General features: G+C 37.2%; 1 protein-coding gene across 2 annotated transcripts in view; it reads left to right on the plus strand.

Annotated features, from left to right (window-relative positions):
- The first annotated feature begins 270 nt into the window (after positions 1-270).
- mhc2a.S (major histocompatibility complex class II alpha chain precursor S homeolog) overlaps positions 271-15,329 on the plus strand; it is a 44,063-nt gene continuing 29,004 nt past the window's right edge. The window contains 6 exon segments of one of the 2 annotated variants that reach the window (NM_001090110.1): positions 342-651; positions 725-839; positions 2,835-3,092; positions 4,714-4,989; positions 6,348-6,476; positions 8,867-9,064. In NM_001090110.1, coding sequence (NP_001083579.1) covers positions 761-839; positions 2,835-3,092; positions 4,714-4,989; positions 6,348-6,476; positions 8,867-8,871 — 747 coding nt within the window. In that variant the 5' untranslated portion in view covers positions 342-651; positions 725-760 and the 3' untranslated portion in view covers positions 8,872-9,064. 2 annotated transcript variants of the gene reach the window in all.

Raw genomic sequence — 15,329 nt, forward strand, 5'->3', positions numbered from 1 at the left:
TAAACACCCTTGGTTTTCTAAGAACTGGTTTCTGCATTAGCAAAAGTTGGCAACATAAAAAGTGTGTGTTTCTCAAAACCCTGTAATTGATGTAAAAAGGGTTAATGTTGGTTTCAGAAAGAGTCCAGTTACAGCTCTGGGAAACACTTTTTATTATTAGCTGAAAGGAAAAGACTCTGCTTAGCAACAAATGATGTCATCTAGACGGAGATTTGCTATAGGGAGTAAACAAGGAACTGAGCTATTGAATACGTATTCCTCTTACAGAGAGTTCAGGTGATTTAATGTGGACTATAATTATACTCATATGTTCAACTTTGTGTCTCCACCATAGACTGAAAGATGACTGTATAGAAGGACTCCGCAAACCACCTGACTTATAGGAACTCAAATGCAAAGAGGTTATGAAAGCCCCTGAGCATTTAACTACTAATGAATGCAGAGACTGATGGACATATATCTCTTCATACAACTGCCTACAGTCCCAGAATATATATATTTATAGCATGATCCTGGATCTTACAGCATTATTCTGAAAGCTATGGACATAGACTTGCTGGAGTTCCCATTATAGGCAAATTGATATTCTGAATGCAAGAATTAATATAAATTAAGACGTTAATAACCCAGTACTCCTGGAGCTGATTTTAGGTAAGTCTATGCTGAATCCTATTGTGCCAAAAAGTGGATTATACCATTCTAACAGTATGTTCTGTGATTCCAGTGAAGGCCTGCGCTGTGTATTACAAGGCTTCCCCACATGGCTGTTTGGATCAAATGGAGTTTTTGGATACTGATGCTGAAGACATTCCCATTGATAGCATGGGGGGATGAGCAGGGTAAATATTGACAATAATGGAGGCTTGTAGTCTGTTAAATAGCAAGTCAATGCTTTCTGGAAAGTAATATGAATAAAACAGAACCTCAATATAACAGCACATTGTTTATATTGTGACACCTCTAGGAATGTGTGACAAAGAAAAACCAGTAGTTCTTATAACATTCCAACTTTTTAAAACGGCATTAATTAAATAAATCTGTGGAAGACTGCATCCAGTCGAGAGGGCCCATGGTCTTTTGCACAATTAAAGCAAACATTATTCTAAGAAACATTCCAATATCTTTAAATCAATATATTTTATGGTATTAAGGTTATTTGTAAATGTAATTTAAATGGTATGCAGCATTTGTTTTTCTGGTCTCTGGGTCTGACACTTGTAACAAGTCCACAGGTATTTCTCCTCCAGGTGTCTTAGCTACTCAGTAAATAGTAGATCATTATAACTTAAAGGATAATTAAACCCTGAAAATCAGTATGGCTAAAAATGCCATATTTTAGATACTGAACGTATTGCACCAGCCTAAAGTTTCAGCTTCTCATTAGCAGCAATGATCCATGACATCAAACTTGAGACAGAGGATCACCATCTTGGAAAGTGTCTGTGACACTCACATGCTCAGTGGGCTCTGAGCAGCTGTTGATAAACTGAGCTTAGGGGTCGTCACTAATTATCAATCAGAAAAAGATGTTTACCTGTAATATAGCTGATGCTACAAGGCTGATTATTAAATTCTGATGCTAGTTGCACTGGATTCTGTGCTGCCATGTAGTTATTATCAGTATTAATTACTAATCAGCCTTATATTGTGACTTTTATATTCTTTGTGCACTGTATATTGTGAGTTGGTCCCTAAGCTCAGTAAGTGGCAGCAGCACAGAGCATGTGCAGTAAATTAGCAGAAAAGAAGATGGGGAGCTACTGGGGCATCTTTGGAATCCCAGATCTTCCCATTTCTAAACTCCTTTAGTTAGGCTTTAGTACTCCTTTAAAGGACACTAAGTAAAACCTTTTTTCAATATTTCAAGTGGATGTGCACCTAACACTTTTTTGTTCAGTTGTTTATGGTTAGTGCATCAGAAATAAAGATGTATTCAATTGCTTTCTATTTTGTATTTTTGAAAAGGGATTGTTCACTTTCCTTCCTTTCAGTTCAGCTATTTGCATATTGTCCAACAGATATAAAAACTTTTTTCAATTGCTTTCTATTTTTTATTTTTTAATAACTGTAATTTTTTAAATATGATAATTGCAAAATTGAAGTTTAACGTTGTCTCCGGTGTTTCAGCAGCATCTATGGAATATCAGCAACTATTTTATCAATTTTAACAGTTGCCTTTAATGAAAATCAGGGATTCTGTTCAGCAGGGCCAAAGATAAGAAATGTATCAACTACATTTCAATTTAGAACAGTTACAGAGTCAGTAAGTCACTTTCCACCATATGTTATATAAGGCACTAAGTTTGCCCAGGAGCAGTAACCCATGACAACCAATAAGATTCTTGCATTTAAACAGGTGGCTAATAAATGCTGCCTGCTGATTGGTTGCTATGGTTTACTGCCCCTGGGCAAACTTAGTGCCTTTTATTACATAACCCCATAAGTCAGAAAGACATAAGCAGATGAAAAAGTAAACTTTAAGCTTCAATATAAGAAAAATGTTCTGAAATAGAAAATAGAAAGTAATTGTAAAATGTTTTTATTTCTGGTGGGCTATCTCAAACATGTTTTTCAGGATACAAAAAAAACATACAATAGTTGCTAATATTTCACAGATGATGCTGAGAAATGTATCAACTAATGTAGCAAATTGTGACAGTTCAGAATCTGCAAATTGTAAGAGTTCAGAATCTGCACCGGGAATAATGAGTTAAAAGACTGAAACACCAGGTATGGAAGGTGTGTGTATGGATGCTGGGTTTCTTCGCCCTCTCTTTCTCCCCTCTGTTTACAATATCTTTATTTTTGCTGGTTGTCACACTTTCTTTTTGCAGACCATTCCCTGAAACAGGTCCTGTTTTGTCAGCCACAGTCCCCATCCCCAGTTCTGTTGAAAATGTTTGACGAAGAGCAGATGTTCCAGTACAATTTTGCAGATAAATCCGTTGTACCTCGTATCCCAAACTTAAAGAAATGGGCCAACCAGGATGTTTTCTCCAATTCTTCGGACCTGGCGTTTGATATACAGTTGTGCACAGAGGCCATGCAAAACTTTACCCAAGCTGTTGTGAACATTACACCAGAGACTAAAGGTCAGCATGAGAATGTTTAAAACTCTCAGTACATGAATATACCGATGCATATATCAATCACAGCTACCATTGTATTGTTTTTTTGGGGGAAACCCAAACAGACATGGAAAAATATGCAAAGACATAAAAACACAAAATTCAGTGTGCCTCACCACAGTTCATAAATATTTTTACCTTTCAGCATACACTATTGCAATTAGTGATCTCTTCACTCTGCTTTGATTATTTAAGCATATACACATTAAGGCAAGGAAAGCCTGGAATTAACATTACCCTGGACCTACAGGTAATTCCAGGTTTCCTTTAGTGGGTTGCTTCATACCATTAGACGGAAGTGATGTGATCCCAACTCATGTTTAGGGAAAATAATGTCTGCCACAATAAGCACACAATTTACCAAGGTCGATGCTAACTAAAATGCTGCATTGTATGGTAATAAACATAACAATTTGCATTCATAACTATGAATTGCAGGAAGTGCCCTAGTTAGAAGTCACCTCCGTTTTGCAAGGTAGCAATGCCAATCTCTTCCTTTACATTTATTCATCTGTTTATAGTTCTTTCATCGCAAAGTACTGAGTGCAAAAAAAAAAAACAACCTGGTGCAATTCCCCATATTTTTTCACAATAAGGCAGCATGTTTTCCAACTATTGAAGCATCATTGCATCACTTTTTTTATAAGTCACTTCACATTAATAGGTCTCATAAAATTGAAACTTTGTGTTAAGTGACAAGGAGCATGACTTTTCTATTTGCCATTTTAACTAGTGTGGTGTTTTGCATCGCAAAAAAATAAGTATAGTGGGCTTCATTTACTAAGTGCTGAGTGCAAAAAAAAAAAACTGGTGCAATTCCCCATATTTATTCACAACAATGCAGCATGTTTTCCAACTATTTAAGCATCATTGCTTTTTCTATAAGTCACTTCATATTAATAGGTCACATAAAATGTAAACTTTGTGTTAAAAGGAGCATGAATTTTCTATTTGGCATTTAAACTAGTGTGGCGTTTTATTTATTTATTCACCCATCACTAATTTTAAAATTTTTACAGCATTATTACATGGGTCTTTGCTTTGTGTTGTACTCACCAAGAGTGCAAGAATGTCAGCTCACACACCAATAACCTGCATAATTAAGAACTGCACTTGAAAATATTCTTTACCCAGTGCAAAGCATAAACCAGACTGATACCAAGAAATGTATTTTTAGTCTGGCATCAGGTTCATGGGACACTCAGGGAAAAAACGGAAGCTAGTTCTTTAATTCACTTGCATCAATTACACTTTTTTCTTTTTTTTTTAACAAGGGCATTTTTCCTAAGATCCTGTTTGTTCAAAAGAAAAATAAAAGGTATGGATGTGGATGTCTAAAAACCTGAGTTAAAAAACTCACTTCTGTTTTTTCCTCCACGTCCTCCGAACTTGATGCCTAAGTAAAAATAAATCTACCTCTTGGGCCTTGTAGTGTCCATAAAGAAGTATTTTACCTGGCAAGTTATTATATAGCAAGGTAATCTCAAGTAAAAGGTTTATAACTGATGAACATTCTAGCATGTCTAACCTTTTTTTAAGTTGAATCTTGGGACCATGCTACAACTATCATATGTTTTTCTTTTAGGGATATTGGATATAAAAGTTTTTACATTACATCCACTTACCATAGGGAAGCCAAACACTCTGGTTTGTTTTATCAGTAATATAATTCCTCCTGACCTGAACATCACCTGGAGGAAGAATGGCATTTTGTTGACAGAAGGAATCAGCTATACAGGTTATTTTGCCTTGAGCAATATCGAGTACCAGACCTTCTCCTACCTCAATATCACTCCGACGTATACAGACAGCTATACATGTAATGCTCAAGAGGGAAGCACTACAGCTGTTGCATACTGGGGTAAGAACCTTTATCTTATCATGTTGAAAAAAGAAGGGGTCTATCTATGGGCCAAGTGAGTTGCAAGAGAGGCCACTGTGTCTAATTACAGTAAATCATTAAAGGAAAACTATACAATTTAGGTCTGTATATTGCATAAAACAGCTCATATGTAAAACCCTGATTAATGTAAATAAACAATTTTCATAATAATATACTTTTTTGTAGTATGTGCCATTGGGTAATCCTAATTAGAAAATTGACACGGGGTCTACCCTATGATTCACTGTGCACACAGACAAACCAAACAAACTATACTTGTTAGGTCACATGAGCCAATTAAAAGACAGAGTTCTGTCTTTTGCTTCCACACTTCTTCCTGTTACAGTTGATGTTAATCCAAACCTAGATACAAATTTATCAAATATTTTCTTTTCTTCAGTATGCACAATACATCAAACAATGTCTTAGTGCTATAATTATGCTGCTTAACAAAAACATACTTAGGATCATTTCTGTACACAATGACAATTGTGTTCATTCTAAAATAGGTGCAAATATTGCATCTATTAATGCCACTTGTTAGAGGTAGTAACGGCCAAACACGCTCCATGCACTTCTGTATGGATGTTCCTGTCTCTCTCAGTAAATTGTGTGCAGTTGCTCCTGATGCTGATGAACCTTGAAGCTACCACCACCCAGTGTTGGACTGGGACACCAGGGACCAGCCTAAAAACCTTTGACCAGGGGCCCACCAATTAATTTTAGACAAGGGGCCCAGTCTTAGTACTATTATTCTTTCTCTCCTATTCTCTTAGTCTCTTTTCTTTACATACTATAATCTGTTATTCCATCTATTTAGCCTCTTTGTTCTCATAGAAATAGGGAATGGCCATGCAATAGGCCAAATGTCTAGCAGCATGAAGGACCACTGACACCTGGGCCCACTGGGACTTTTTCTGGTATCCCGGTGGGCCAGTAGGACATTGCCACCACCCCAAACATGGTCGTAATCCCCAGTGTTCCCACAGTGAGCTGTGACAACAGAATTCAATGAATCTGTCAAAAGAATCAACCACAAATAACTCAGAAATGAATAAAGAGTGGTAGAATTGTATATATCAAATAATTAACTTTCACTAACTAAAAAGAAAGTGAGGGAATTTTTCTGTGGTGAGTTCTAATCTCACATTTTGACAATTCTTCCCCTATGTGTAGTTCTTGTCTGTAAATTGGTCTCGTGTATTTTTGTTTAAATTCCAGATTATGAGCATGGGGTATTTAATCTCACTTTCCACATGTCTGTCTAAGGAACCTGTAGCTGTTTGATTTACCAGTAACTGCTTTTAAATCCTCGCTGACAATGGTTATGTTTTCAGTTTCAGAATACCCGACCCCCTCTGAGATACTGGAAAATGTTCTCTGTTACTTGGCTATTGCTATTGGCATTGTGTTCCTCTTTCTGGGGCTTCTGTTCCTCTTTTTGACTTGGAAACAACATAGAAATGGTATGTATGAGTAGGAGGCATCTGATTTCAGTTGCAATCTTACAGAAATGTTATGAGCTGCGCTGTCTTATTTTTGCAGATCAGTGTAATTTGTAGGCAGGACTATGAACCTGAATCATTTCATTGTTAGATAATTAGCCTATATGCACAGAAGAATAGTAGGAAAAAAAAGACTAAATTCATTCTTATTTTTGGCTTATGATATTGTCCCAACATTTTAATATTAAAAGGTTGGAATAATTAGGCCATGGCTCAGTCTTCCCCAGACACAGCCAGAAAGAATGTGTCCCGCCTAAATCAGAACCATGAGGAATTATAATATACATATTTCATTACAATTATCGGTTGCATGGAGTTATTAAAGTGGCCAAACTCTTACAGAATAATGGGATATAACATGTGCAGGTTCATTGGTTCCTAATAAAGTAGTAAAAGTTGTGTGTGCTTTAAGCATCTTGTATAAACTTGTGAAGTGGTTGCAAAGCAGTCCAGAAACTCTGACCAGCGGTTACATAGACATACAGGAAAACAAATACAGCTGCAGCACCTCTTAGTTGGAAAAGTGAAAAATGTAATTTATTAGGTCAGACAGCCAGGCAATGTTCTGGGTTCACTTTCTGCCTTTCTCAAGCCTTGAGAAAGAGCGAGAGTGAACCCTAAACGTTGCCTGGTTGTCTGACCTAATAAATTAAATTTTTTTACTTTTGCAACTAAGAGGTGCTGCAGCTGTATTATTTTTTCAATTGGATCCTAATAAAACTGACCATAGTGTGTATGAATGAATGCAATGGAAACCTTAGACTGTAAGCTCCAAGGGCAGGGACTGATGTTAAAAGGACCCCCCCAAAAACCTTTTTTTTTTTTTTAATACATAATTAAAGAACATACAAACCTTCCCATCAAACATTCTTAATGGTTTATGTTACGCGACAATGTATTTGCTGTTGAAAGCAGTGTTTGTTTTTTCATTTTCTCTGCGTCTGTAAGGGCCCTTACACATGAGCGTTCCGACCTGCGCTCCCCTGCGTTCCGTTTTTTGGTGTTCAGCCGCAGGGGAGCGCAGGAATAGACGCAAGTCATTATTTGAAATGGGGCTGTACTCACTCAGGCGCGTGTAGGCGCCGAACGCAGGTTCAGACGCAACATGCTGCATTTTTCCTGCGTTCGGCGCCTACACGCGCCTGAGTGAGTACAGCCCCATTTCAAATAATGACTAGCGTCTATTCCTGCGCTCCCCTGCGGCTGAACGCCAAAAAACGGAACGCAGGGGAGCGCAGGTCGGAACGCTCAGGGGTAAGAGCCCTAAAAGTAGTCAGGCCTCCCTCTGGTCTGTTAATCAGCTGTTATGCAACAAGCAAACGCTGCTTTCAATAGCAATAGAAATTGCATTTGCAAATAACCTTAAAATTTTTGATGTTTAAAGCAGCTGTAGGAGGGATGTCACCAACTATTTAACTGTTCTAAATTGCAGTGTATCAACTAAATGTAGCAAATTGTAACAGCTAATATATTACAATATTACATTAGTGTAGTCGCCTAACTCAGAAAGCTAGTGTTAGAAGTTTTATACTATGCAGCAAGAGAGAGACACAAATATAAAATGCAAAGAGAATCATTTTGGATTAAAAAAAACAAACAAATAGTATTTATAGTTTAATTGTAGCATTTAATACAAACTAATACCTTTTAGATATTTTTACAGCATCACCTTCTGACACCAAACAATAATACACCACTAAAATAATTCCACTTCCTGTGCACAATTTGTGCCATCATGTAACTCTTTGAGAGTTCATTAGGTATTGCTACAAGGAGCCCCCGAAACACCCCTGGGAAGAGAGTTTTCCCTTAAACCATTATGCATTTACAGTATTTTGTAATACAGGTATGAGGTCCGTTATCCAGAAACTTGTTATCCAGAAAGTTCAGTCGTCTGCCATATACTCAATTTTATCAAAATAAATCATATATTTAAAAATGATTTCCTTTTTCTCTGTAATAATAAAACAGTAGCTTGTACTTGATCCCAATTAAGATATAATTAATCCTTATTGGAAGCAAAACCAGCCTATTGGGTTTATTTAATGTTTACATGATTTTCTAGTAATGACTATCCAAATAACGTAAAGATATGTTATCCGGAAAACCCCAGGTCTCTAACATTCTGGATAACAGGTCCCATACATGTACCATGCAGTAAACACTACAGCATCCCATGGACTTGGGCGAGGGGGCAAGTGCACAGAGCACAAATGGATGCTAAAACATGAATTCCTGTTTGTGTGACATTTTTATCAGCCAGGACTGGTCTTCCAAGGAGTCATTTTTAAAAAGTGCAAACATTTAATGCTATTGTTCCCTTATTTAATTTATATTTTTTGCCCCCACAGATTGAACCTATGACACTTTCCAGAGTTCATCTACACCTACAGGATGCCATATGTTTTTCTGCTCCCTGCAAATTATTGTGCTTTTCTGTTGTCTGACGCCTTCATTTAAATTCTTGGGAGATTTCTTAAAATAAATCCTGTACCAATCTAATGTAATATTAGATTAGATTATTTAACACAGATTGTTAGCAAAAAAAAGGCATATATTTTCCACATCACCAACAAGCTACCACAGAGAAACAAAAGTTGTAGTTCCTCAGCATCTGAATTGTTATATATTATACTCCCATTTCCTAATGTGTTACATTAAATAACTTGGACTGGAATGATGAGAATTGAGAAATGCATTCTATAATGCAGGGAGCCATTGTACTCTCTGCATTAGTGATGCAGGCCAGCAAAGTGATGCAGGCCCCCTTCTACCTGCTCTGACGCAGAAAAACGAAGTCCCAGGGAAGCAGCATACTTAAGGGCGGCACTCAACTACAAGATGCTCCTGACATCAACTGATACACATGTCCATAGAGAAAATACAATATATTAGAATACTAAATACAGAATAGTAAATTATGTAGCATGAAAGGAGATGCTGTGACATCCATTTAATTGTTTCTGGAAAAAAGCAGAAAATGTAAATTCTTTTGCCAGTTCAAGTACACATTTTTGTAAACTAGTTACAACCTGTGTGCCTCAAACACATTAAATACCTCTGGTCCACTACATCATACTAAATATTTAGCAAAACAGATCCCTCAAAACCTTTTATCCATAATACAGAGAAACTGTGTTGCTTTGGAATGGGTTACAGCTGTGCTTTTCTGTTCAGTCTGATTTAATAATAAAAATAAAGGCAGTGGATGGCCCCAGATCAGGGATATTTTTGACCTGTATTTAACGGAAGATGAATACTAAGGCTATGAATGTTAATATTTAGAACATGGGTGGGCATAGATCTTCTAATGCATGGAAATTAGCATCTATAAGCAGTGTTGAATTAAATTAATTGCAGGGAGATGGTTATAAAATAACAAAGGTTAAAAAGTATTTTAAACATATTGCACTCATAGCTGTTGATTCTACTGCTTTAAACATTCTTTTCTATCCTTTCACAAAAACTTTCACTGCAATTTGGTAAAATGTCCAATAAAAGCCAGACTCCAATTTTTTACCTCCATGATCCTGAAACCAAACTGGGTACATTTAAATGTTTTTTTTTATCTTGTACTTCAAAATAAAAAGTAAATATGTTACTAAATGCATTATTTTTCTTTACTCTAAAAGGCAGTCCATGCTCAGTTAAACAACCACATATAAAAATTTGTGTGCATCAGCGCACAGCTTAGAGGGAACAGTGGTCAGAATTTAATGGAAAAATGCTTTAAGAAATTTAGTGACATATTATTCCTTTTTGCTATCATGCTTAATGCTAGAACAGAATGTAGGGAGAGAGATCTCACTGCATGGAAAGTACATTTAATGCAAAAATGCATCCTAGGGGGTTATTTATCAAAGTCTGAATTTATCTCAGTATTTTCTGCTACAAACTCCAATTAAATCCGCTCAGAGTTTTTTACACTTATTTATTATTACATTTTCCCAAAATGTGCTTTGTGGGAAATAAAATCAGATTTTCACAATTCTATTTGGATTTTTCCATCCGATTTTCAATTTTTTTTCGGAATTTTCACCTGAAAACTTCGGGGTATTGCACGAAACCCAGACATCATTGGGACATCTTCATTGACTTATATGCAACCTCAACAGGTCTGAGATGCGATTCTGACTTTTCCATCCTCTGGGTTAATAAATTCTGAAAAATTTATGATTTTTTAAAAGTCTGATTTTATTAAAAAAAGATCAAGTTTTTCGTGATTTTTGCATTCTGGGTTTAGTAAAAAAAAAACTTATTGTAGAAAAAGTAGTTTATGGAAAGCCAACTGCCTTGCTTTGTGCTGAAGTTATGGCTACAAGAAAACAGTAATCCACAGGGTCGGACTGGGCCGACGGGACACCGAGAAAAAACTTGATGGGCCCCAGCGAGGTGCAGGATCAAAAAGCCATGTAAATAATGTAAATAATAATATAATTTCATTATTCAGATCTTATTGTTCAAGGTGAAACATATTACCATCTGATGTTTCGGTTCATCCTGGGGACCTTTTTTTTAACAATAATATGATGTGATAATACTACCCTTAAAATAACCCCCCCACTGTGAATTTTAGGCGCCAAATGATATCATCAGTCTGTAATAGGAATTGGATTAAAGTCCTTATCTCCATGACCCTTGAAACACTTTCACTCCTCCACCACTAGGAGTCACTGTAATGACGAAAAACTGCAACATATTGAAACAGAAAATGGTTACATTACTTACTTAAATGTCCAAATAAATGTATCTTTACATAATTCTTTCCAGGTCCCCTGAAAAACGTGAAATGGGAATTCTACTGTATTACCTATCAAGGTCTAATGCAGCTTTGAAACTGGCTCTGTGCAATGTTATCCTATCTTTAAATTAGGCCACATGGACATTTTATTATTTATAAAACCATCATGGCTGCACATGTCATTCTGTGCCCAATTATATATTTTGTGCCCATTCAGGATGCCTAAACTCAGTGCCAAGTATAAGTGTATTGCACATAACACATCCTATACATTTATGTTCCACTGAATGAAGAGACAGGAAATGTTGAGAAGGAGCTTTCTCATATTTGGCAATTGGATCTGAAGGCCTTAAAGGGGTGGTTCACTAAGTCAATGTTTAGTATGTTATAGAATGACTAATTCTAAGCAATTTTTCAATTGGTCTTTTTTCTTTTCTGTAGTGTTTGAGATATTTTCTGTAGGTTTAGCAAAGACAGTGGTTCTCAGTTTCTCTTGCTGTCTCTCCTTAAAACGTGAATCAATGCCTATACATAAATGGGCTATCAACTCAGGCAAATTCATCTTTAATATTTTCTGCAAGTTGCCAAATTCCATTCACTGTCTGCCACTAGTATTTTGAAATTCATAGCATACTCTGCTACAGACCAGTGCCACGACAAATGTGACGTGGCAGCCTCAACCACCAAAAACCATAGCCATAGTGGGCAGAAACTAGGGATGCACCGAATCCACTATTTTGGATTCGGCCGAACCCCTGAATCCTTCGTGAAAGATTTGGTCGAATACCGAACCAAACTCTAATTTGCATATGCAAATTAGAGTGGGAAGGGGAAACATTTTTACTTCCTTGTTTTCTGACAGAAAGTCACGTGATTTCCCTCCCCACCCCTAATTTGCATATGCAAATTAGGGTTCGGATTCGGTTCAGCCTGGCAGATGGATACGGCCGAATCCGAATCCTGCTGAAAAAGGCTGAATCCTGGCCAAATCCCGAACCGAATCCTGGATTCGGTGCATCCCTACCAGAAACCTTTCAAAATCAGAAAGTAAAGGGCTATTGTACTCAATAATGGGTGAAGCCCAAGCAAGAGCTTTCCCTTGCAAAAGAGTTATATAAATAATCCCTGAATGTGTTGCGTTAGCATGCAAAGTACTTATTATATGAGCCATGATACTCAGATGCTGACTCAAACTGGTAAGAGCTTGTTTAGTAGCCGCAGAATTCAGGTTAAGCACAGGCTCTTCATTGGCATCCATGGCCTGTTAAACAGTAATATCACTATCAGTAACCCACAAACCCAGAACAATTCCAAGGTCCCAGTCATAGCTCACCCTTCCAGAGGACCAGGTAAAAGGTTCTGGGCAAGAAAGGGAACCAGATCGTAGGATGAGGACTAAGGCAACTACAAGAATCAGAGTTATGCAGACCAGGCCAAAACCAGAACAGCAGCACAATACAAAACCAGGACCCAGAAGAGACGTCAAGCAGGCAAAGGGGTCGGTGCAGGCAAAGTTCAGTTGAAGTTAGGGAACCAGCAGGGTTCAGAGCGAGATATGCAGAACAGAAAGCACACGCAGGAACTATACTAAATAGACCTATAATGGGCATGGAAGGAATTGAGAGGTAGGGATTTATAGGCTGGATAATTGGAGTTTTAAAACAAGTGTGGGTAAATAGAGATCACCTATAGCCATCATGCTTGCTTGGAAAACTAAGGATATTATTGAAGTGAACCAAGACCCTGCCCCAGCAGTTTGCTCAACTAGGTGAGAAGTACGAAAACTGCATTATAAGCAGTGGGTTTCAGGTTCAAATCCAAACGGAATGTTGTAACACTCTGAGAATGAGAAATGGCTCTGTACATAAATCCTTTGCACAAGTCCCGGACTGGCAATCTGTGGGTTCTGGCAAATGCCAGAGGGGCTGCTATAAGGTGCTATATAAAGTCAGTATTTAGTGGACTGGTGGGGGCTGTTTTGGCCTCTGAAATGCCAGGGCCTCAGTCCAGACCTGCTTTGCACCCCTTAGTGTTCTAGAAATCTAGAAATCCACCCAGTGTGCAATCATTGAGCCTGAGAATATCTTTCGCTAAAGTAATTTTGAGAAGGTGACCAATCATTTAGTGATCTTTTTGGGTAAAAACATAGCAATGTGCTCTTTTTATTATAACATCACGGTAAAGAAGCTTTCTTCTTGTACCATTACTGACATACTGTAATTAAAATACAAATTACACGCTGTGTGACGTGATACTAGTGCAGACAGTCAATGGTACAGAAACAGAGGAACTCTGGTACTTCCTTGTTTCCTATTTACAGTACAAAAAAGTCCCTGGTAAACCTTTTATCACTCTCCCCAGCAACAACTGATGTCTGCTTGTATTATTTTCTGATTGGCTGCAGCTCAGATTATCCTTAGATTATGGTTATGCTGAACGAGGGGGATCACTGCAGAAATGAGGGAGTGTGGGAATTTGCTGTGGCTGCTGCTATGCTGCTCGTGCTGGTACACTGGATCAGGTACATATAGGAACATTATACAGATTTGTATTCAAATTAATTCATTCAAGAAACACACTGTTTCCTAAAAAAGTTTGGAAATGAGAATTTTATTTTCACTTTGTGTTTGGTATATACTGTACTTAAATTATTGGTACACTTATTAATGTTTGTGTTTTGAAAAGGTTCTTTAATTACATCAGGGGGTTCTGTGTGTCCCATTAGATAGGACAGCAGCTTGTGCTTAAAGAGGTTGTTCCCCTTTAAAATTAACTTTAAAGGGGAACTATCTCAAAACTGGAAATTTAATATAACCTTCAGCATACTGAAATAAGAAACTTACTAAATACAATCAATTAAAAATTGATTATGTACTGTTTCTGTAATAAGTTAATTTTCAATATTGCATCTGTTTCTCTTCATTCTGTCTTTATGCAGCAGTTGGGTGTCAGATATTCATTGACAGTTAGGTCCAATATATCTTAAAGGGGGGCTCCTTTTGCCTAGAAGATGTAACAGAGTTCACTATTAAAATTACCAGACATCATGTCTCTCTACATACAGGATTTCTTTAAAAGGCAGTTATTTTGTTAGATTTTGTTTGTACAAATCAGTTATTTGAGTGAGATCTAATACATCTGCTAGGAAAGGAAGCCCCCCTATAAGATATATTGGATCTAACTGTCAATGACTATCTGACACCCAAATGCTGAATGAAGACAGAATGAAGAGAAACAGATGCTGAGAGAGGAATAATGAACATAAACTTGATTATTTCAGAAACTATACAGATTTTTATTGATTGTATTTACAAAGTTTCTTATTTCAGTATGCTGAAGCTTATACCACATTTCCATTTTCACGATAGTAGAGAGTAGTAGAGATGTAGAAAGTAATATTCTGAGACTGTTTGTAGTTGGTTTTCATTTTTTTGTGGTTTTTGAGTTATGTAGCTTTTATTCAGCAGCTCTCTAGTTGGTCATTTCTGCAATCTGGTTGCTAGGGTCCAAATTATCCTAGCAACCATGCATTTATTTGAATAAGAGACTGGAATATGAATAGGAGAGGGCCTGAATAGAAAGATGAGTGATATAAAATAGCAAAGTAACTAAATATTTGTAACCTTACAGAGAATTTGCTTTAGATGGGGTCACTGGCCTCTCTTTGAAAGCTGGACAACGGCAAATAATGCAAACACTATAAAAAATAAAGACTAACTTAAAAGTTGCTTAGAATTAGACATTCTATCTATAAAATACTAAAAGGTAATTTAAAGGGAAGCCACCCCTTCAAGCCAAGTTGAAAACCTGGTACTGGGTGGCGATGGCATTAAGATGCAGATCTGGGCCGGCGGGGCCCACAAGAGCTCGGGGGCCCAACGGTTTTTTTCCCGTTGTCCCGCCGGCTCAGTCCGACCCTGGCTGCATGGCAGGTATTTTATATGAAGTATTAATGCAACACCAAGGAAGAAACAGAACTGTGATATTTTTTCAAGAAAGGGTAGGGACTTTAGGGAGTAGTTTGCCTTTGAACTCATTTTTCATATGTTGGAAGGTATAATACCATACCTCCT

The sequence above is a fragment of the Xenopus laevis genome, chromosome 8S (genome assembly GCF_017654675.1).
Source record: "Xenopus laevis strain J_2021 chromosome 8S, Xenopus_laevis_v10.1, whole genome shotgun sequence".
Taxonomy (NCBI): Eukaryota; Metazoa; Chordata; class Amphibia; order Anura; family Pipidae; genus Xenopus; species Xenopus laevis.